The 22220-nt window shown below is 46.8% G+C and overlaps 1 protein-coding gene across 2 annotated transcripts in view; it reads left to right on the top strand.

Annotated features, from left to right (window-relative positions):
• The window catches only part of SCFD1 (sec1 family domain containing 1), a 1005810-nt gene that overhangs the window by 944577 nt on the left and 39013 nt on the right, over positions 1-22220 (top strand). For both annotated transcript variants that reach the window (XM_069638499.1, XM_069638500.1), the window contains exon 24: positions 17189-17257. In XM_069638499.1, coding sequence (XP_069494600.1) covers positions 17189-17257 — 69 coding nt within the window. The remainder of the gene's footprint in view (positions 1-17188; positions 17258-22220) is intronic.

Here is a 22220-nt window from a genome sequence, read left to right as displayed (position 1 = left end):
TTGGAAAACCTTCAAAGGTGGTGATCGCTTACATCTTGCCATGCTTAATGCTTGTTCTGCGATCAAACACTCTGCTGACATTTGCCCGCTCCTTGAAGACCATGACCTCAATATCCTTGCTCTTACCGAGACGTGGTACAATGCCAGCTCAGTCACTGCTTTTGACCCTTTCTCCCTGATGGCTTTAAGATCATCTCCAAGCCTCACCCTTACCGTGCTGGTGGTGGGGTTGCTCTGATCTTCCCTGAGTGGATCCCTCAAACCCCAGCCTTACTCTTCCTTCAAGAGCCCGGTTTGCAAGTTGGTCATCTCTCCCACCTTCTCTCTGACCATTGCCACTATCTACAGGCCACCTGGCTCTACCACCCTGTTCCTCTCTGAATGGGCTGATTTCTCCTCCTCTCTCCTCATAACCACCTCTAAACGTCTTCTCCTGGATGACTTCAGCATCCACCTTCACTCCAAAATCATGGCATCCACTCTTCCGTGACCTCTGCACCTTGCTCTCCCTCTTCATTCTCCCTTCTGGTCCTACCCACTCGGCAGGACACACTCTTGATGCCTTCATCCACACTGATCTTTCACTCCCTCCTCCCTAGCCCCCCCTCCCACTAATCGCCCCACTCTCCTGGTCAGACCATTCTCTACTCTCACCAAGGTCCTCGGGGCCCTCTGACCGCACCTCCCCCAACTCTGACAGCCTCATTCACGAACATCCGGCCTATGAAACAAGTGTCAGCTGCTGCCTTCGCATCTACTTTCACCCCCCACTCTCCCCACTACAGACTCTGCTCTCAGCAACCTCCATCTTGCCATCACCAATACCTTCACATTCTTGCCCCAGTCACGAAGATCCACCTGAAACATGCCTCAAAGCGTAACACCTGGTACACCTCTGAACTTGCAGCCCTTAAAAGCAAGTTCAGAGCTGCGGAATGGAAGTGGCAGGCCTCAGGCTCACCCTCTGTCAAACTGGCCTGTCGCCTCCTCCGAAGGCAATACTGACTCTCCATTCGCTCCAAGAAAAGGGCCCACATCCAGTCTTGTGTCTCTGGTGCATTCAACAACACAGTTGAACTCTTTAAAATCTGCAAGGAACTAGCCAACCCTTCCGCAGTGTCCTCACCACTTCCTCCCAGACCCTCTGTAACACACTGGCCACACACTTCACTGCAAAAACTCGGGATATCCTGAGCACTCTTGCGTCCCTCTCCCCCTCCCATTGGCCACCCCCTACCTCCTATGGCCTCCCATCCCCCTGTGCATTTCTCCCGTCCATCTCTCCTATCATACCTGATGAGGTGACCAGAGTTGTCCGCTCCATGAAGGTCTCCTCCAAACAGGTCTCCCCCTGTTCCTCCAAACCCATTAAGGACAACATTGGTTCTCTTGCCCCTGCACTCGCTGATTTCGGCAACTGCTCTTTTGCTACTGGATCTTTCTCCTCTTCCCTCAAGCACTCCCTTGTGCGCCCTGCCTGAAAAAACCTTCTGCAGATCTGTCTTGTCCTGACAACTACAGCCCCATATCTATCACCCCCTTCCTTGGGAAACTCTTGGAGAAGTTGGTCTTCCCCAACTGACACAGAACACTGAACTTGTTGGTTTCCCCCACAACCATCAATCTGGATTCCAAGCATCCAGAGGCACAGAAACTGCTCTTCTGAACACCCGTGAGGAACTGCTTGCATCTCTTGACTCCAACTCTCCAGCTGTTCTCATTCTACTTGATCTCTCCTCTGCATTTGATAAGGTTGACCACCCCCTCCTCATAAAACAGCCCCACGATACCTTAGGTATCTCGGAGCGAGGACTTGACTGACTGACCTCCTTCCTCAGTGACTGCCCGTCCCAGGTTATTCTGAGCTCTTTCTCCTCCCCCACCTCTAGCTGGCTGCGGCGTCCCCGAGGGTTCCAACCTTTCTCCCTGGCTATTTAACACCAACACTGCTCCACTTGCACACCTCATTTCCACCGTCTCCCCAGTGTTATGCAAATGACACAACGCTTCTTCAAACTTCCCTCTGATCCTCCCCTTACTTCCTTTATCATTCCTGACTGCCTATCTGCCATCCAGTCCTGGTGTGCTTCCATGATCTCTGCCTCAACGCCAGCAAGACTGAGATCCTTCCTAATGGGATTCCTGCTCCCTCTTTCTTCCCCTCACTGTGGCCAATGGGCTCTCCCCTTCTCCGTCATCTGAAGCCAGAAACCTTGGTGTCATCTTCGACTCCTCTCTTTCCTTCCTCCCTCACATTCAGGACCTTTCCAAGAAGGCCCACTTTCAACACCACCTACTCAAAGGGATTCTTCTTTTACTCACTTTCCCCCCGAAGCACAATGTCTCTAGAGCTCTGGTTCTCTCTAGGCTAGACTACTGTAAAAGCCTGTTCCTTAATCTACCCTCTTCTCTACGACCCCTCTAGCTAATCCAGAATAGGGCTGCAAGACTTATCCTTGGCCTCAAGCCCACGGACCGCATCTCTCCAGCCCTAAAATCTCTCCCCTGGCTCCTGGTTGCTGCAAGGATAAAATTCAAATCCCTCTGCATCATCCATAAGGCTGTCTTGGGGCGGGGACCACGCGATCTACAACTGACTCTCACTAAATACTCTCCCTCCAGATCTTTACGTTCCTCAGGCACCAACTTGCAGTGTGTCAAGCACTTCGCTAAACAGCGAGCTGGTGGCCGACCTCTTTCCTCAGCAGGCTCCCTCCTATGGAACAGCCTTCCCTTCCTCTTCGTCTTGAGCCGGATCTCCTCAAATTCCAGAAGCTCTTCAAGACCTTCCTTTTCACCTCCTCCTTCCCTTCCTCCCTCCTCAGCTAAACGCCACAGTTGCTGATATTGGTGACCAGGACCCTTATGTGTCCAGGCCTCCCACACCCAATCGCCTTCAGCCTCCGCTCGTTTCCATCGCTTGCCTTTGCACCCACTGGCCTGTGCCACCACACGCCTGCACTTTTTTATTGGCAGCCGACCACTCTCACCATGTCACTTAACAGCTGCCTACTCCCTAGCACTTCCGTCTTGGTACACCAAGCACTTACCCCCCACTCCCTCATCCTTTCTCTCTATCTGAACTTGCAGGGTCTGAATGCTCACAAGGCCTAGTAGCTCCGCCTCTATCTTTCATTGTTATACTTGCTTTTATTTCCCAAGTTCCCTCCCTGCTGCCCTACGGGTGCTTTGAAACACTATTTACTCGATGTATAAGCCCCTTACAATGCACAATAAATAAAATAAATCAATACAATTCTGACAGAACGTTCCCCATAACTTCTCGGTTTATGACATCTGGCCACACCCGTCCGTCTGATGTATGTTTTGCCACACAAGCCACTCCCAATCCTCAGAGATCTTACTTACACTTTGGCCATTCCCAATCCTTATAGCACGAATGATGTATGTGTGACTGTCTGATCCAATCTCAATTCTCCTGGAGGCGCGACTCTGTGGCTGCCTCATCCGACCCTACAGGCTGCTGGGCATGGCTCGAGTGGACCTTTTCAGTTTAAATGACACTATGAGAGGAAGCAGGAATTATGGCTGAGGTCATTTGTGTCTATTTTCATGAATGTTGAGAAATTTGGATTGGTGTCCTCAATTCCACTGCTTTCGCCCCAAGACCATGTTTTATTAACTGTTGGTAAAAACGAAAAGTTCAAATAAGTATTCGCTGGTCTGCGGCCCAGAGCTGGAAAGAATGAAAGGCACCCTTCCTGATGGATGGACCTGTGTCCAGTCCATCTGAAAGATCTTCTGACACTTCCAGATGCCCTGACGCCTGACTCTGCCCAGGATTAGGGAATGTTTGCCGCACTCCTTGCTGTAAGATGCCTGAGGGCACTGGTGAACATTGCATGCATGTGTGTGATTCATAAGCAACAGAGTGCTGTGCATAGGGGGTGAAGCCAGGGGGTTACATCCTTTGCTCGCAGTAGAACTTGTCTTGAATAATTCTAATTACAGTGCTTGCTAATGAACACTGGTTTCCAGCAGTGTGTGCTTGTTAGGTCTTGACAGCTGTGGTTTAGTTTTATACAGTGCTTAGATTTCACGGTTAGGACCATTCCCTGCTATGAGGTTACTTTGTCCCCTTGGAGCGTGCCATCCTTCTGACAAGCCGCCTCCTACACCACAGACTCTCTTCAGAAGTAGCTTCTGGAGTGAATTGCATATATTTCTACTTTAGTCTATCTCCTTCATCTCTGTTTTTATTTAATAACTGGCTGATTGGTGCTACTAATTGTTTTCTCCAATTTCTATTACTTTGCATTCTGCAAACGTCTATTTTGTATTATTTGTGTAGGTTGCATTCCTTTTAAACGTATAGGAAGAGGCAAGTGTTCTACCCTCCTGGGGCAGCCTGGATTTCCTGGCAGGCTCTCGTGGTCTGCTTCTGCTATTATGATCCATCTGGCTCGGTCTCTTCGCCGTCTACCTGCCAAAGGATCCCAAGCTCACTGCAAGTCTATGAAGAACAGATGTCATTATGTTCTGCATCTTTTTGTTAATGTTTCAGAAGTAACTTTTAAAGTTACCAATTTGTCAATTTCAGGTCTCGGATGTATTCCGTCAATCATTTCTACTTGTCCACAAAGTACTTCTAGCCTTGAACGTCACTTGACGTTAATGTGCAGACCTTTACCTGCCTGAGAGGTTTGTGAGTTCAGAACGGGGGGAAGCTGGGAGCACAAACATGCACCTAAAATCTTGACTCTTAGATTTGACTGATTTTCAATTGAAAAATGTACTCCCATTAACTCTAAGAACGGAACAGCACGCCAGTGTGGCCAGATTGAGGAGGACACCATTTCCACAGATAAAGCACGATTGAGCCCAGGGCTCCCCCTGCGAGAGTCCGGGCCCCCCTTGATCTTTTTCCCCTCCTACTGAGCAGGAACTTTGCAAGCATTGCTTGCACCGTTAGGTTCCTCTGTGGTTTCTGGATAGATCGGGCTCCTTCATGTAAAAAATATCCTGTGAAAAAGAGGTTCACTACGCCATGCGGTTTCCCGCGAAACTGAGATCGGTGCATAATGAGAAAACGTGGTTTTTCACATCTCGGAAGGCGGTGTAGCGATTCATGAACTGCCAGACCGGGAGTGGCGTTTCCCCACGTGGACCAAATAGCTGAAAGTTATAAAAATGATGTAGATTCCTTCTATCTAGTCGGGTTTTCGCTGCCCATTTTTTTTCTTCTTTTTAATGTTGCCCTATGTGGCCCGTGAGAGGCTTTTAGCTCTCCATATAAGAAGGGTTGTTGCAGAGCGGTGTATGTTGCTCATGGGTCGTTGGTCACATGGAATCAATGCGACTGCGGACGGCTCCCCAGTTCTCGCAGTAACTGCGTATTCAGATGGTTAGTGGTGTTTCACTAGTGGTTGGGGAGGTGTGGGGAGGGGGTTACTGCCAGTATGATGGTGTTGCTGGCTTAGGTAGGTGTGGGATGGAGGGGGGGGGGGGCACGGTTGTAATCTTAAGTTTGACTTTTCTATGCACTAGTTGCCCCACCCACTGGGCAACACAGTGGGGGCATATTTCTGGGATGATGTTGGGTGAGCACCTTACTGTAATGACCTGGAACATCCGCGGGCTGACTAATGGGAAGAAATTTCGACTGATTGTAAACCAGGCAAAACAACATTAGGTGAATGTGCTGTGCCTGCAGGAAACACACTTAGCCATAGGAAGTAAACTCCCTGGGCCCCAGGGTGGGGGGTCCATATGTATGGTTAATCTTATTTGTCTCACTCCAGAGTGGTTGCAACGTATGTTCACGGTTCCCTGAACTACCGGCTGCACTAATAAGTCGCAGGTGAGGAGGGGCGCCATCTCCTTTTAGCGGGGGAATGTATGGGTACACGGCTTCTGCTTGTCAACATCTACGCCCCAAATGTAGACTCCACAGATTTCTTCCATGAGTGCGTGTCCCACATTCATACATTTCCCTCCTATGATATTGTCTGGGCAGCAGACTTCAATACTGCCCTGACCCTGTCGATGGACCACTCGGCTTCAACTCAGGTGTCTCTTCCGAGGGCTGCAGTAGTGTGGGGGGACATAGCGGAGTGCCATGGTCTTGTGGATGGTTGGAGGCATCGCCATCCAACAGCAAGGGAGTATTCATTCTACTCAGCGGTCCATGACAGTGCCTCCAGAATTGATTGTCATGGTCACGGCGGATCTCACCAGGTTGGCAAACACAGCCAGAATACTAGCCCCAGTAACTGTCGGATCACTCCCCGTTGGTGGTGGGGATGACCGGGCTTGCCCACGAGACTCCACCACTTCGATGGCATTTTCGGCTTGTGCACTTGAGGATGCGGTGTTCAGGGAAGAAATAGTACAGGATATACAGGTCTTCTTCCAGACAAACGTGGGTTCTGTCCCCGATCCCAGGGTGATATCGGAGCCGTTCAAGGTCTATATACATGGGTTGTTGCATCTCCTGGGAATGGGATGTGTTGAAGTCACTGCGTAGGTCCATTGCCATATTGGAGTGGGAGATCAAAGATTTAGAGCAAAGACAGGTGGCAGGGGCGATTTGAATGTGAGTAAGACTCTATGAGATAAAAGTGAGGAACACGCTGAGTTGGCAGTAGGGAGGAGAAATATCTGGGAGACCCATTTATAGCGACTGCATATGGAGAAGGGGATAGGCCTAGCCGCACTCTGGCATGGGTGGTAAGGTAAGAGATGAGTAGAGGTGCTATCCTGGAGATCAGACTCCAAAGGGAAATAAGTTTGGGACTCTGAACATATTAATACGGTATTCTGTGAAAATTACGATCAGTTGTACTCCTCCCAGGTACAAGGGACGCGGGATGAGATTAGTCATTTCTTGGACCGGGTGGCTCTGAGTTGGCTTTACCTGGCACAGACTGCTTATTGAACACAGCACCGCCGGAGGAGGAGATACGCCGGGTCATCATGTCCCTTGAGAATGGGAAGGGCCCGGGTATGGATGGCATAACTGCTTAACTGTACAAAGAATACGCACAGTATTTGAACCCCCACTTATGCTTTATGTATAGGCACTCCATTTCCTCCAGTGTGCTACCGGAATCTACGAGGACGGCACTGCTAACGCTATTGTTAAAACTGGATGGAGACCCCTGTCAATGCGCCTCCTATAGGCCCTTATGCTTAATAAATACGGATAACAAGATTCTCGCTAAATGGCTCACTGGTGGCCTTCTCGCACATTTGCAGGATCTGGTCCTCAAGGGTCAGGCCAAGTTCACCCCAGGGAGATCCACTCAAAATAATTTGCAATGTCTATTTACATTAATGCATAATGTGGATGAAGTCTTTCGGCGCTGAGTTGGGCCTGACGTATCTCCAATGGATCAAGCTACTGTATATTGCTCCTCAGGCTAGTGTATTAACCAACCAAATGCTATCTGCATGCATCAGCCCCACTAGGGGCACCAGACAGGGGTGCCCCCTGTCCTCTATACTGTTTGCCTTAGCGATCAAACCCTTGGCCTGCAGCATATGGGAATACCATGCCCACGGAGGAGTTAAAATGTACTTGCATGCCTCAACCATATCATTGTATGCTGATGACCTGCTCTTGTATGTCAAAACCCTAAAAATTATCTGCAGCCTCTGGTACAGGAGATTTCGCATTATGGTGAGTACTCGGGGCTAAAAATAAATTGGTGAAAGTCAGAGGTGCTGCCCTTTACACCCATGGTGCAGGCTGGGGATATCGGGCTGGTGGTGGGTGGGGGGGGGGGTTCAGCTTTAGATGGTGCCCTAAGGACATACGGTATCTGGGTGTGTAGGTGTCGACTTCCCCGGCCACGCTTTATGTAGATAATCTGGAGCATATGGTGGAGGCTTGGATTCTTCCGTTGTCACAGGCAGCAAGGATTTCTCTAGCTAAAATGGTAATAGTCCCTAAGCTACTATATGTTTTTAATAATGTCCCATTGGTCCCCCCACACCCCCTCTAGGTTCTAGTCGCGGGTAAAAAGACTGATAGTGACGCTGGTGTGGGCAGGGAAACAACCTAGGATCTCTCTTGATACGCAGACCATCCCGTACGAAGAGGGGAAGTCTGGAGGGGGGTTTGGAGTACCCCGATCTGTTTGCTTATTACCTAGCAGCACAACTGCAGTACTCCGTTTGGTGGTGGCACCCGTCACCCAAGCTCCCCCATGTCAGTCTGGAGAGGGTGACCACCTGGCCGGACGAACTGAAAGGGATGCTAGGGGGGAGGTCCAGCCGGTGGATGTCGCATGCAAGGCCTGGGATCGGGCAGTGCCGGGAGAGGGGGGCGAAGGGTGTTTTTTTCCCAAAGTTGCTATTTATGCAGTACATGGGATTGAGTTTACACATGAGAATGTTTTCAAGACTCGCTTTGAAAGCCTGGGAATCCACACTCTACTAGACCTAGTACAGGATGGCAGATTTATCCCATGGGATGTACCGAAAGGTAGGAGTGCCTGGAATGCAGTGCCGATGCTGCGCTACTTCCGACTGAGTGAATCGCTTTGTGGCCTGTGGCCGCATTTTCCAGAAGTCCCTGCAAACTCGCCCCTAGTTCAATTTGTTGTCAACCCTCCTGGATTTACCAAGACAGTGTCGTCATTATATAAACTCTTTAAGACGAAGGGAGTTGGGGGTCACACCACGGTCAGAGCAAAATGGGACTTATCTCTGGGGAAGGCCCTATCTGGTTCGCAATGGAAGCATATCTGTATGCTATACCGAAAAGTCTCGCTAAATTACAGGTACCGGCTGATGCATTTCAAGTTTGTACACCAGGTATACTATACCCCGGCCCCACTGAAGAGGTAATACCTAGATAGATCTGTGAGATGCAGATTTAGGTCTCAGGTGAGGTATTGGCACATGAGTGATGGTGGTTCTGCAGTTTGAGTGTGCGCGAGTGTGAGATAAGTATGTAGAAAGGATTGTGTGAGAAGAATGGGACAGAGTGAAAGAAGCGTGTTTTGTAGTTTTGAGGGTGGACTAATGGGGGAACTAGTAGTAATAGTAGTGTGGGGAGGAGAGTTAAATCAAAGGGTGGAGGCGAGACTGAGGAGTGAAACATCGAGCGATAGGCTATTGTTGAATGGAGCAAGAAGTGGGGTGATAGGGTGAGAATAGAGAGGGAGATATATGTGCGTGCTCTTGATAGAGATGAACAGAGCAAGTGCTAGACACAACCCTACCCCACCCTACCCTACTAGAACACTAACTCTGTGTGAGAGTAGGGATAGTTAGTAAATCCCCATGCCTGTGCACTTAGAGTACCACTGCTAGTAACAGCTAGATATCAGATATCTAAGTAAGGTATGGTATTGAATAAAGACAGTCGCAAGTGATCACAGTTCAAGGGTGTTTCTTGAACTGTATAATGGGTGAGATAAACGGCTACAAAAGGGTCGCCTTATGGCGGGCTTGGTAACGCTCATTAGGCGATCCTCGGGCTACCACCTTTTAAAATCAACAAACCATTCATCCTACATTCAGGTGTCTGTGATTGGGAAATCGTACGATAAAAAGGATTGCTCGGACCGTATACATATTATAAATATATATTGGAACCACCAGAGGGCAGGTACGTTTTCCTTCATAGATCAAATTTCCACATTTATTGATGACCTGATGGAATCTACATGAACATTAAACATAATAATCTGCGGTGACATCAACATAGATTACTTTAAGCCATTAAAATCACAAAAAGCAAGTCTTGCAAAAGAATGGCTGGAAGAATTAAAAGCTCGGGACCTCACGATGCTAAATGGATGCACCCGAGGGGACTTTCCGCCTGGCTGAACGTGGCAACGAGGCGAGCTTACATCCACCATTGACTATATCTTTACATCGGGCGCCCTTCACTCACGAGTTAAATCTCTAGAGGTTGTTCCAATGCACAATAGCGATCACGAGATGCTCAAAATGGAGCTCCAAACTACTAGTAACAAGCCTGGTCTAAAGTGGTCAACACAGGTCATGGTGGAAGCTAGTAGAATCAGATTGCGGCTGGATACAAATGAGGTCGCGTATCTATCTGAACAATTTCATGACAGAGGTTCAACAGTGGAATACGCACCGCTGCTGTCTGAGTTCAAAGCAAAAAACATAGGGCTTAAAAACCAGTCATTTAAAAAGACCCATTGCTTTGACTTAGAAGTGCTGAAGAGGAAACGTCTGATGCATGCAACGATCCGTAAAAACAAAATGTTCCCGAGCCAAGTAAGAAAAGTGAAAAATCACCTGGTGAAACAAAACTACAAAAACTGGCTCAAAGGACACAAGCATTTTCTGCTACAGCATGACGCAGAGAAGATGCTGATGTGCTTAAATAACAAAAACAATGGAGATTGTTGGCGCACTGTTAACAACCTTGAAGCACCTCAAATGGCACTCCAAGCCTGTATGGTGATGGAAGCTGAATGGCAGACACATTATGAGACCCTTTATAGCAAACCTAATGTCACCCCAATTCCATCTGCCCCAATTGAATCATCTTGGGACACATATTCTTCAAAAGAAGACATCATGGCGATAATAAAAAAAAGCAAACAATTCCAGGGCACCCGGACCAGATGGTCTAACGAACTTCACAATCAAGCAACAACCTGATATCTGGGCAGATGTGTGTCTGGAATTGTTTGAAGGGATAAGAGTACAACATCAGACTCTTAGGTCCTGGAAATCGGCTATAATTGTACCTATTTTGAAGAAGGGAAATAGAGCCTGTCCTAAAAATTGCCGTCCAGTGGCACTGCTGGATGTTCTTGGTAAAATGTATGCAACAGTGCTACAAAGAAAACTGATCGAATGGTCCATAAAGGCTAATTGGGTAGACGCAAGACAAGCTGGGTTTGTTAAATATGTTCGATGCTTGCTGAATATACTAATGTACTAATTCTAAACTTGCTGAAGATGGAGGCCATACGTACCAACACTAAAGTTTACCTTGCTTTTATCAACTTCTCCCAAGCGTTTGATACTATTAATCGTGAAATTCTTTGGAACAAGTTTCGATTATGGGGCTGCTCAGCTGGTCTGCTAAATGCAATTAAAGATCTACACACAGAAACATCGATCCGCCTTCGACTAGACCAAGCAGGAACGCTCTCCAAAGAGATCAAGCCTCATAAGGGAGTGAAGCTGGGATGCCCATTGGCCACGGCTATCTTTAGCCTCTTTATATCAGACATTGGGGATGCCATAAACTCTGTGCGATCTTTTCCTCCCAAGCTCCACATGTCTCACATTAGCTGGCTGTTATACGCGGATGACTTGATTGTACTAGATGTAACAGCTACTGGCCTCCAGAGAAAGTTAGACGCAGTACAAAAATACGTGACCACGAACCAACTGGAGATTAATACCTCCAAATGCGAAAACATGGTGCTTAACAACTTAAGAACAGCTCTAATTTAAAAACAAAAGTAAAGTTACATGGAAGCTGGGCCATGAATTCTTAGGCTTGTCAAGCAACGCAAAATATATAGGCATGCGGATAAGCTCTAACATAAACGACGGCCCATGGATCATTGAAATCAAGAGGAAATGTCATCAACTTGCCAATCAAGCACTTCTTCTGAATAAAAGATTTGGAAGGTTTTCTCTAATCCCAGTTCGAAACCTTTCCCAACAATAGGTCTCTCCAATTCTAACATACAGAGCTGAAAATGCGCTGGGATGTCCTTATTCCTTGTGGTCCACATTGGAGAATACGTTTTGGTCCAAAGCATTGAGCCCGCCAAAGGGATTGTCCACGGCATGTATAAGGTATGAACTGGCACTAACCTCATTGCATGCTAGAATTTGTTGGAACCTCTTGTCTTTATTTTGCAAAACACGAATACGCGAGAACGTTCCGCAGTTTCAAATCTTGCATGACGTATCCTCTGACGGAAATAACATGGTCTCAATGTGGGCCAAACTCTGTGAAGAACTTCTCGTGGAACTCAATATTAATTTGGAAACATTGCACGACAATCCTAATGCTGCAAGGCTAAAAATCTGGCATGCTGACGTGGAGGCGACATGCGCACAAAATTCTGCCAACACTTTGATGGCTGCTGTACTGACTGAAGCAAGGGCGTTTAATGAACTTCAAAGGTACATATGCCTGTTTCCGAGTGCAAATGCAAGGAGAGTGTTTATGCTGTTTAGATTGAACGCCTTCAAAACTAAAGAGCGGCTTAGAGTATGGGAATGTGATACATCCTTAGATACAGCTTGCAGATTCTGTGCATGTGAGGTGGAGACCCTCAAACATCTGGTACTGTTCTGTGGCAAATTGAGAGATGTGCGATCAATTCATCTGGGCCCATGGGCCGAGAAACAACATTCATTATGCGCCGACGAATGGTGGGAGAAAATGTTTAATGGGAATGATATGAAGCTGGTACGCTCATTAACGTCTTTATTAACAGTGATTGAGAGCTTGCTGAAAACGGACTTAACTCAACCTTAATGACTGGTTGATAGAAAGACGCAACAGTTAACTTGGTTCTGGCAGGACTGACTTAATGAGTTATTGTGAAGGGATTGATGTTTGTACATTTTTTAAAGGTTTGTTTTTAAACCAATAAAAATAATCAAAAAAATAAAATAAAAAAATAAACGGCTAATCTTAACCTAAATTTAACATGGGAGCAAGCTACGACCATCAAATAATAATACGGTCCAAGTGCAGTCTAGTCAAATAAAAAGGGCCTATACTAAAAAAGAATATTGCCAATCCTTACCGCTTTGCTACAAACTATTGTGGGATAGTGTTCACAAGAAAGAAGTGTTCACAAAATGATAAGTCAGGCTGGTATAGCTGGGGTCTTCCTTCCCTGTGTTTTTTTAGCACAAGCAAGAGGGTGCGGGGGGTGGCTCCTGAGCACAACACACCCCTGGGCTTCTCCAGCACAAAGTTACAGTTCCTTTTTAACGATATCAGGACCATCTGGGGCCAAGTTTCTTTTTTGCAAATTTGCTTGTCTCAGAGGGCCTGATTGATCATAAACAACAAAAAAGTTCTTACTGTTACTCTTCACATTGGGTGATTATTCTGCGCCCCTTGGATCCCCCTTAGCTGTGCTCTGATCCTTCTTTCAACAACAATAGTCTCCCTCAGTTGGGTTCACTACAGCCTTTCATTCAAAATATCATCATCTGTAATATTCGTGAGACTCAATGGGCCTCATTACAAATCGCCCCCGGTATGTAAAAAACGGTGGCGGTAAACCCGCCGCCATCGTTGTTTCCATGCCGGGCGATCACAACTCCTGCAGGCGGGAGGTGATGTTCCCGCCAGGTCTGACCTGGTGGGTTTAAAACCGCCCGCCTGCAGGCGGACGAGGAAACACCGGCAGCATTACGAGATGCTGCCGGTGTTTCCATGATCCCCATTCCCATTGAGTCCCATAGGACTGACGTGAGCCTTGTGTGACCACTTTGACTCTTCACACTGGCCTCTCCCAGGGCCTTTGTAGTTTCAACTAAGGTGACCAGCCAGAGTCATTCTAATGAGTGCCATTGTGGTGCCAGACCACTCTGCAGCTGTTCTTTCACTGGGTTCCTTAAAAGTTAATTTAACACACAACTTTGTTGTTCAAAATGTTGCCTTTTGCAACCTTGGGGCTCAGCACCGTCCGGTTTACTATCAGCTCCCTCCGACTCACCGGCTGTGCTGAACTTGTTGGTGTTTCTTGCCTCTGGAGTCAAGGACGCTACCATGCTAGCAAGCCCTTCTCCCCACCTGGACTACCAGTGCAGGAGGGCCTCATGCACCCTTGAAATCTGTTGCACCACATGTCGACTGTAGTTCCCGGTTTCATGATTTCTTTCACGGAAGCTTCGCAGGTCTTGGTTAAAAAGGGCAAGGGTGCTTCCCTCCTTGTTGTCCTTTCAGGTCTCACCCTATTTTTCCTCCGTTTGAACTGCTATCCTGGAATAGCTGCTTCCTCGTGCGGTTGGCCTTGCTCAAAGTGTCCTCTCGTGCTCCACCTTTTATCTCTGTGGGGTGTGTGTGTAGTTATTGTCAATTGCCTGACTCTGCCTGACCTTTGCGATGGGACATGTCAGGTAAACGGCTCTGGTGTTAGTCTGTTGTCTTTCACAGTGTAAGGTAAGACAGTGTTTGTGTCAGAAAAGGGCGTGCGGGGGGTAGAGCTTCTAAATATCCTATGGGGTAGGATGGTGAAAAGGTGTTACAAGGAAGGGGGTACCCCGTCTCACCCTTCGGTGTCCCACTTCCACTCCCTGAAGACCCCTCATCCAGGTGATCCTCCCCCACTGGTCCACCCCCAGGAACTGGATCCAGTAGCGATGGCCGTGTCCTAGCCACCTGGACGACAGATCTCCGGGAACTAGCGGGTGAGACACCTTCCGGTTTCCCATAAAATGTTGGCGGGCATTGGTATTCAAACCTTTATATGCTGAGCATCCTTTGAGTCACAATATTGTTGTAGAGCCCTCCCTTGAGTAAAAATAGTGCTGCCCCCTCCCCCCACCCGCATCCTTCCCCGCTGACATATCGGCTTATATTTTCTATTGTCCCTTTTTGAAGAGCCTCACTCATCCCTCACCTGGTCATCCTTCAGGCTCCTCTAGGGAAGCCAGCCCCACAATTTGTAGACCACTGCAGTAGGGAGTACCGATGAGTAGCACTAACTCAAGGTTATGGACACCTGGGTTAGGGAGGGACCTCACGGGAGATAGGAGCGAGAGAGAGACAGCCCTAGGGCCCACAAAGATCACAATAAAAGCCCATGGGCTGTTCTTGTGCCTCCATGTGTTATTTGTGCCATTTGCGTCTTCATGTCCACAGCTGTTTAGTTTGACTTTTGTGTAGGGCTGCTACCCAAGTCATTGAAGTGTTCTTTGCTCTAGTTTGGGACCAGGAATCTTCACACTCGTGAGTTCTAGATTCTGTCTCGCTTTCCTCTTTACTCTTGAATAGCGTGGCTGGAGAACAGAATGAGCTGGAGGGCTATTTCCTTCTTTTAGCCACGCTGGTCAGTTAAGGGATCACCGCCCTCTCTTCTCAAAACCCTTCACTTGTGTAACTCCCTTCAGTGTTGCAGAGCTGGGCAGTTTAGGATTTGATTTCATTTGGTGGGGCTTTTAATTGCAATTAGCCCCAGTTCACAAGACCCAGCAGGGCTACAGTGTGGCTTCTGCCACAGCGTGTTTAACCCATTTTTCTGGTGGAAGTACCACTGTGGGTTGCTGTAGAGTGGGGTGCATTACTCCCAGACCCCTCCTCCCCGCACTCCCCAACATGGCAGGTGTGAGGCAGAATATGTTGCTTCCTAATGGGTGCTCACACGCTTGCGTCCATCGCGGAACTTGCCTGCTCACGCCCCTTCATAAAACGTATTAATAGCAAATATTTACTTTTGTTTGATGCTAGAATAATGGAAGGCACATCACTGCTAGAAAAAACGTGAGGAACAAAATGCTATCGATGTTGACAATATTGATGTGGGCGCTAGTATGTAGTGTGATTGTGATAGACTTGGAAAGGAGTGCAACACTCTGCCTCTCTTCCCCAAATCTTGCAACCGACTTGCAGCAGAGGAATGCTAAAGCATGGGGGCCTGTCTAGAATTTGACAGATTTGGCTATGCAGCAGTCTGCTTTTGAAAAGGCCTGGAAATGGAAAGGCTAATGGGTTTCTATTTATTCATTATAAGATAATAAATCAGATAATCAAAACATTGAAATGCACAAATATGGCGGGGGTGAAATGTGAGTAGGGGATAGAAGCGGAACAAATGGAAGAATGGAGCTAGCCAGGTGATCCAGTTGAAGGAATTAATCAATTATATCCGAGAATGTGAATTGGGAAAAGGCCAGTCTTTAGCAACCTGCCAAAAGACTGCAGATTCGGGGCTTGCCAGATATCCTTGTGTAGAGCATTCTTCATGGTCTGTGCAAAGTCGAAAGGGCTGGGGTTTCTGGTTTTCATTTTCTTGGCCGGCGATATGTTGCGGTTAAGCCTGGTTTTGCTTCAGGTGATATTATGGCCTCTTGTGATGGAGAACTTTACACTGATGTAGGAGGGCTGTTTGAGGTGAACCTTCTTGTAGGTCATATACCATTCTCGAATGCCATGCAAGCATTCTGTGGGAGCCAGTGGAGATCCAGCCGGATGGGAGCAACGGACTCCCATTTTTATGGTCTTCAGAAAGTAGCCGTTTAGCAGCACAGGGAGCTATGTTAGTAGGTGCAAGAAAATATTTAGGGAGACAATGAAAATTGTGTTTTTTCTAACGGTTTCGCTTTCTGAAAGAGAATACGCTTGCCGATGACTTTGAGAGATTTTAGCCTTGTGGTGTTGCATAGATTGGGTTTTGTTGATTGTAAAGTTAAGAGACAATCCTGGGTGAGAAACTAAGAGGGAAGAAATCTTCCTGCCATGTTTGGAGAGCATCCTTGGATGGTGAAGCTTGTATGGGAATGGATTCAGTTTTGGTGGGATTGTATTTCAATCCGAAGTTGGGTATCAAGAATTTCATTGTCTCCATGAATAATGTCCTAGCTTGAGAAGCTGATGCCTGAAAGAAGTGTAAAGACGTGTCCCTTTTGCCCTCTGGGCCAATGCCGCCTTGCTGGCCATTAGCTGCACATTGCCTACCTGTGCAGTCTCTGTTGTCTTATTGGCTGATAAATTAAGCGGTTCAATGGGGTTATCTCTGGGGGCCTGAGATTATAGATGGTCCAATACATCTCTAATGTATGAGAAAAATGAGTATTACTGACAGACAGGAGGTGTAGAGTGTATGGCTGGGATACCATCCGAGGCCTTCCCGTACATCTCTGTGTATGCTGTGGGTATTCATTTAGGCTAAGTGGACAGGTTGAAGCCATTGAGGGTACTCTAAAAGATATGGACACTATTGGGAGATTCAATTGAAGGCCCCAAGGAGGCATGGATGAGAAGTAATTTTTGTGTTGGTGGATTTTCCCCACTGCCACCCACATGCCCTCTCAAGGCCCAGTGGAAGCTACAAGCTGCAGCCAGTGATGGCAGACACTGCAGGAATTGGCAGGCAACACATTGAGTGGAGTAGGGGTATTTTGGGATCTGAGGAATGGACTGGGGATACAGGCCTATAATTAAGATAAGTATGTTTTTGTGGCTACAGTTTCAGGAGGCATCACTAGAGGCTTCTTCATCATATGTGTGTCTTTTTTGTCTTTGTAGACCAAACAGGGAAAGCATGTCCTGTACGGCTGCAGCGAACTGTTCAACGCTTCACAGTTTCTAAAACAGGTAACTTAACCCCACTCATATCGCAGCTGTTCATGTTTTACTCTATGGATCTACACCTTTAGCTCTCTTCACACCTACTCTTCCAGCTCTTACCTCTCGTCCTCTTACAACTTCAGTTTTCTCTGCACTGTCTCTTTCTGCTCCTTCCGCCCTATCTGCCTTGTCACTCTGCTACTCCAAATGGCCACACTGGCTACCATTTCCTTGGGCTTTTATAGAGCTGTGCCATACTCTAAGTTATGAGTTGCACCAGTGGTTGGTAATTGTTCTGTACTTGAGACTGGCTGTGTCGTGTGAATTTGGGTGTGTCTAATCTTTTCCCCTTTGCAGCTTCTGGCTTGCCACCTGAGCCTTGAACAGGCCTGTCTGCCATCTTGTAATCTTTGTGCATGCATGGTCGAGCACCTCCTAGTCTTTGAGGGAAGCGTGGCAGGATGGGAAAATGCCCTGAGATCTGTGTGTGTTTGACAGCAGTCACAGAAACACACCACCTCTGCAATTCTAAGCTGGTGATCTTGACTTCCTCATTCTAACCCTTCAATTTCTGTGGCTCTGCATAGGAGTGAGCTGTGGCGACTGTCTCTGAAGCACCTGCTCCAGCCACAAGAGTATAATCGCTATGGTGATCCCCTGCCCGAGACATTTTGGAGGGAACTTGGGGGTCCTCCGTATACCACTCTAGGCCCCACATCATAGTAAGGGGTGGGACCGGGCCAGGGGAGGACTGGCAAAATTTTGCCTGGTGGGGTAGGTTTACTTTTCTGGCCCACCGTGCAATGGCCCAAGCCCACAGTGCAACGTCCCCAACTTTCAGAACAAGTAAACTCAATGCCACTCCCCCCGCCCCCCCACCAAACATCATCAAGTATATATAGTAGACATTATTGACATATTTCCTATTCTGCAACATATTTTCCAGTTAGGTTTCTGGTTTCTTAGAGACCCATACCCCGGGAAATTCTCCCACTTAGCAAACATAGTAAAAGTATTTCACCAGGATAATACAACTGATGAAATGGGAAATCTGTGATTTGAACCTAGTTTTCAGTGTGCTACAGTTTGTAATTTGTCAGCGGACTATATCTCCTCCCATCCAATCTCCTCTTTAGTTTTAGAACAATTTAAAGAGGTGGCAAAGCTAGAGAATTCATTGGTAGAGCAGAGCCATTGCTGAGCCAGGGAGTCTGGGTTTGCTCTCAGGAGTCAAACATGAGCTGGCATGGCGAGAGACCCATCCCTGGATTCTGCCTCCCCAGCCCAGAAAACAAACCCATAGCTGCACCATGTGGACCCACCCCAATAACATAAGACCCCCACTTGCCATCCTGCCTCCTCACCAGTATGCTTAGCATAAATTGTTATTATTATTAGAGTAACACTATAGAATATAAACCCACATGAGGGAGGCGTTCTCTATAGATGGTTAAGGAAAGTCACAGTGATAAAGTGATTTGCTCAGGATCACATAATGTATAAAGTGTGGAAGGTGGGAATTTGAGCCCGGTCCTTCTAATTCCACAGTTTCCAATTCAGAAAGCAAGAGAACCCTCATCTTCTCCTATTCCATCTACAATATAAGAAACAAACAAAATGTTTTCTGCAAAGTTGTTATTCAAGGACTAAGCTAGTCTACTGTTCAATAAATCTGTTTTTCAAAGCACCCAATGTATGTACAAGGGGGTAACCTGTTAATCCTCTGTGGGGCAAATACTCCTGACAAAAAGACTAAGATTATAATTATAATGAGCACTTACTAGAATTATAATCTTGGTCTGTACAATTGCGTGTACTTTCAAAGCACCAAGTGACATCATAAAGCATCCTGTAAAATAGTGGAAGAAATACTAATTGTAACATATTTTCATAAGGCAAGTATGCATCGCGTAGTCAGAAAAAGAAAGGGGGTCAAGCCAGTCCCACAATAGGGAGCAGTGGCATGCAGGTCAGACATACAGCTGAGCAACAGTCAACCTGCTGAGCTACAGTTCTAGATGTGTACCTCCATCTCATTTACCCTATTTTCCTGACCCGTCATCCTCTGGTGTAATTGGCATTCAAGATAGTTTCAATGCCCCCCTGTTTCTTACAATTGAATTTCAAACCTCGGTTCCCCTTCTGCTCCATCCATTAATTCAATCCCCTTACCTTGCACGCACCTCCTTGCCTTGCACACATTGCTCAGTCACAAATTCCTTGTGACTCACACCCTTCACACCCTTTAATTGCCCATCACACCAAGCCCATTTCTTACCCCTCACCACCTTACGTTGCCCTGGCTTCCAGTTAGGCAGTAGACTACTTAGATATCCCAATCAGCCTCTGCCAGAAACGACAAGAAGCTGTGGTGTGGGTAATTGTGGCTTTGGGGTCTGCATTTGGATAATGCAGAGCGAAAGACGGCAAGGTGACGTTGTTGTTTTGTGCTCCCAAGTTGCACATTCTTGGAAAGCCGGCTCCTTATTTCAACTCATGGAAGCAGAGAAAACTGCAAGGGGGAATACTTGGACCTGGTAATGGAGATGGAGCAACCTATTATATTTGTGTGTTTTCAAATAAGGCAGAGTGTTTGTTTCTTTGTTTATTAATTTGTAGGGTGCACCGAACCCTTAGGTAACTGGGCGCAACAAGGTACAAAGGATACTTAAAGCTTAGTTAAACATTAATTGAAGATACAGTAAGGTACATACATACACTACACATTGAGGATATAGTGAAGTTCATACATACATGTATATATGAAGGGGGGTACAGTGAGGCAGGGAGCCAGGTACAAAGTACAAGCAAGTGCAGAGGATGTTCCATTAGCTAGTGCAAGGGTGCATATTGGTTAATCATAAGGGTCGTTGGCGCGTAGCCAGTTGAGTGTTACATCTAAAGCTGTAGTAAAACTGGTCCATTCTAAGGTCAAGTGGGAGTGCATTCCAAGATTGGGCAGCTTTTGCCGCCTGTTTTTTTAGCCTGAATCTAGGTATTTGGTAGGCAGTGGGAGTTAGCCGCTCTAGAGGGACAAGTCAAAGTTCTTCTGACTCTTCTCTCAGTAAGGTAAGGGGGAGCTGCGTTATTAAGGCACTTGAATGTTAGCAAGACTGTTTTAAGTAGGATCCAGTTGCTTATTTTTAGCCAGGGGTGTTCTCTTCTTATATTGGATGCATGTTCTCTATTAGGTAGGTTCAGGGCAGTTCTGAGGGCATTGTTTTGCAGAGTTTTAATTTTGTTGGTAATGTATTTGTTGGCTCCCAAAAATAGGGCGTTGCAGTAATCCAGTTTTGACATTATTAAGGCATTGGCTAGCTTGTGTTACAAAGGGTCAACAAGCCCTAATAAGCTTGCAGGTGTAGGCGGGGGATGATGCCAGGGAGTTCACCTGTTTCCTTAAGTTTAGGGCGGAGTCAAGGTAAAAACATAACGTTTTCACTTCTTTAGCTACAGTGATTGCGTACCATCAATGTTGAAAGCAAAGTAGTTGGAGTTATTTTAGGTTGGCAGCAGACCCAAGAATTAGGATCTCTGTTTTGTCGTCATTCAGGCAGAGGCCATGGGTTGCCATCCTTGCCTGAATGAGGAGGAATATTTAATTTACTAAAGCTGTATCAGAGACAAAGTTGCCCGAAAGGGGAATGAGGATCTGGGTGTCGGCTGCGTAATTCGTGTCAGTGACACCCAATCTGTCCAATTTGTCAAATAGGGGCTTGGTAAATATGTTATACATAGTTGGCGAGACGCAGGAGCCTTGTGGAACGCCGCATCTTGTCTGGATCGGGTCCGCTGATGTGGAGAAAACTGTCATTGTTCCATTGTCTAAAAATGACTGGACCCAGGCTATAGTTTCACTTGAGAAGTGGGCAGCTGATGCCAGGTGTTTGCACAAAACTGCATGGTCCACCGAGTCAAAGGCTGCCGACAGGTCAAGGAGGAGAAACATGGCGGTATTTCCTTTGTCGCTATGCTTGTCAATTTGTATCTTAAGATAGATTAAGGGATGTCTCCGTGCCATGTTGTGGTCTAAATCCGGATTGGCGGGAACCTAAGAGCTGGTTAACTTCAAGATAGTTCTGGATTTCTAGATAGGCTGCTCTATTATCTTGAGGAGGAAGGGTACCGTGGTAATGGGTCTATAGTTAGTAGGGATGGAGAAGTCTAGAGTTTGTTTCTTGAGAAGAGGTAAAACCCATGACTCTTTTAGATTACTTGGGACAGTATTGGTTAAGAAGGAGGCATTAATTAGCTTTTAGATGAAGGGAGCAAAGTCTCGCACAGCATCTTTGATTAGTTGGGCAGGGCAGTTGTCACCCTTGCAGTTAGACGGCTTCAGGGATGTGATAATTTTTTCAGTTTCCTGGATGGATACTTTGGTGAATTTCAATGGTGTTGGACCGGGCAAGTCTTTAGTAGGGCTAATGAGTTGCGTCTCGGTAGGGGGCAGGGAAGCTTTTTTTTGTTGGCAATTTTAATTTGAAGTGTCGTTATTTTATTGGCTAGGGCATTCTGGATGCTGGCGCACCAGTGTTTGTCTTTGAAAACATTGAATGGAGGAGGTATGGGGAATTCAAGTTTCCGAAGGATCACAAACGGTTCCTTAGTATTGGAGCTGGCGTTGGAGATTCTTTTGGTACGGGTTATTTCTTTTTTGTAGTTATTTGCAAAGAGGTTTAATTGCGATTTGTTTTCCTCGGAAGGGGAGTGTCGCCACAGGGTTTCTCATTTTCTTTTTTGCAGTCTTAAGGCTTTGAGGTGAGGGGTAAAGCAGGCATTGAGGTGTGCCTGCTGTTGACTCTTACGTAGTTTGAGGGGTGCATTAGTATCAAGGGCCTTAGTCATTGTGGTGTTGTAGAACTCCATAAGGAGGTCGGGCTCCGAATTGCTTCGCAGGGTGCTAAGTGGAGAGGAGGAGGAGGAGGAGGAGTAGGAGGAGTTTGTCAGGTGTGATGTTTTTTTTATCTAGTAGGGATAGGAGATTGGCTGC

This window comes from Ambystoma mexicanum, chromosome 14 (genome assembly GCF_040938575.1).
Source record: "Ambystoma mexicanum isolate Mex_15411 chromosome 14, UKY_AmexF1_1, whole genome shotgun sequence".
NCBI lineage: Eukaryota > Metazoa > Chordata > Amphibia > Caudata > Ambystomatidae > Ambystoma > Ambystoma mexicanum.
Note: the sequence above shows the minus strand (reverse complement) of the source record. Positions and strands in the feature narration are given on the sequence as shown.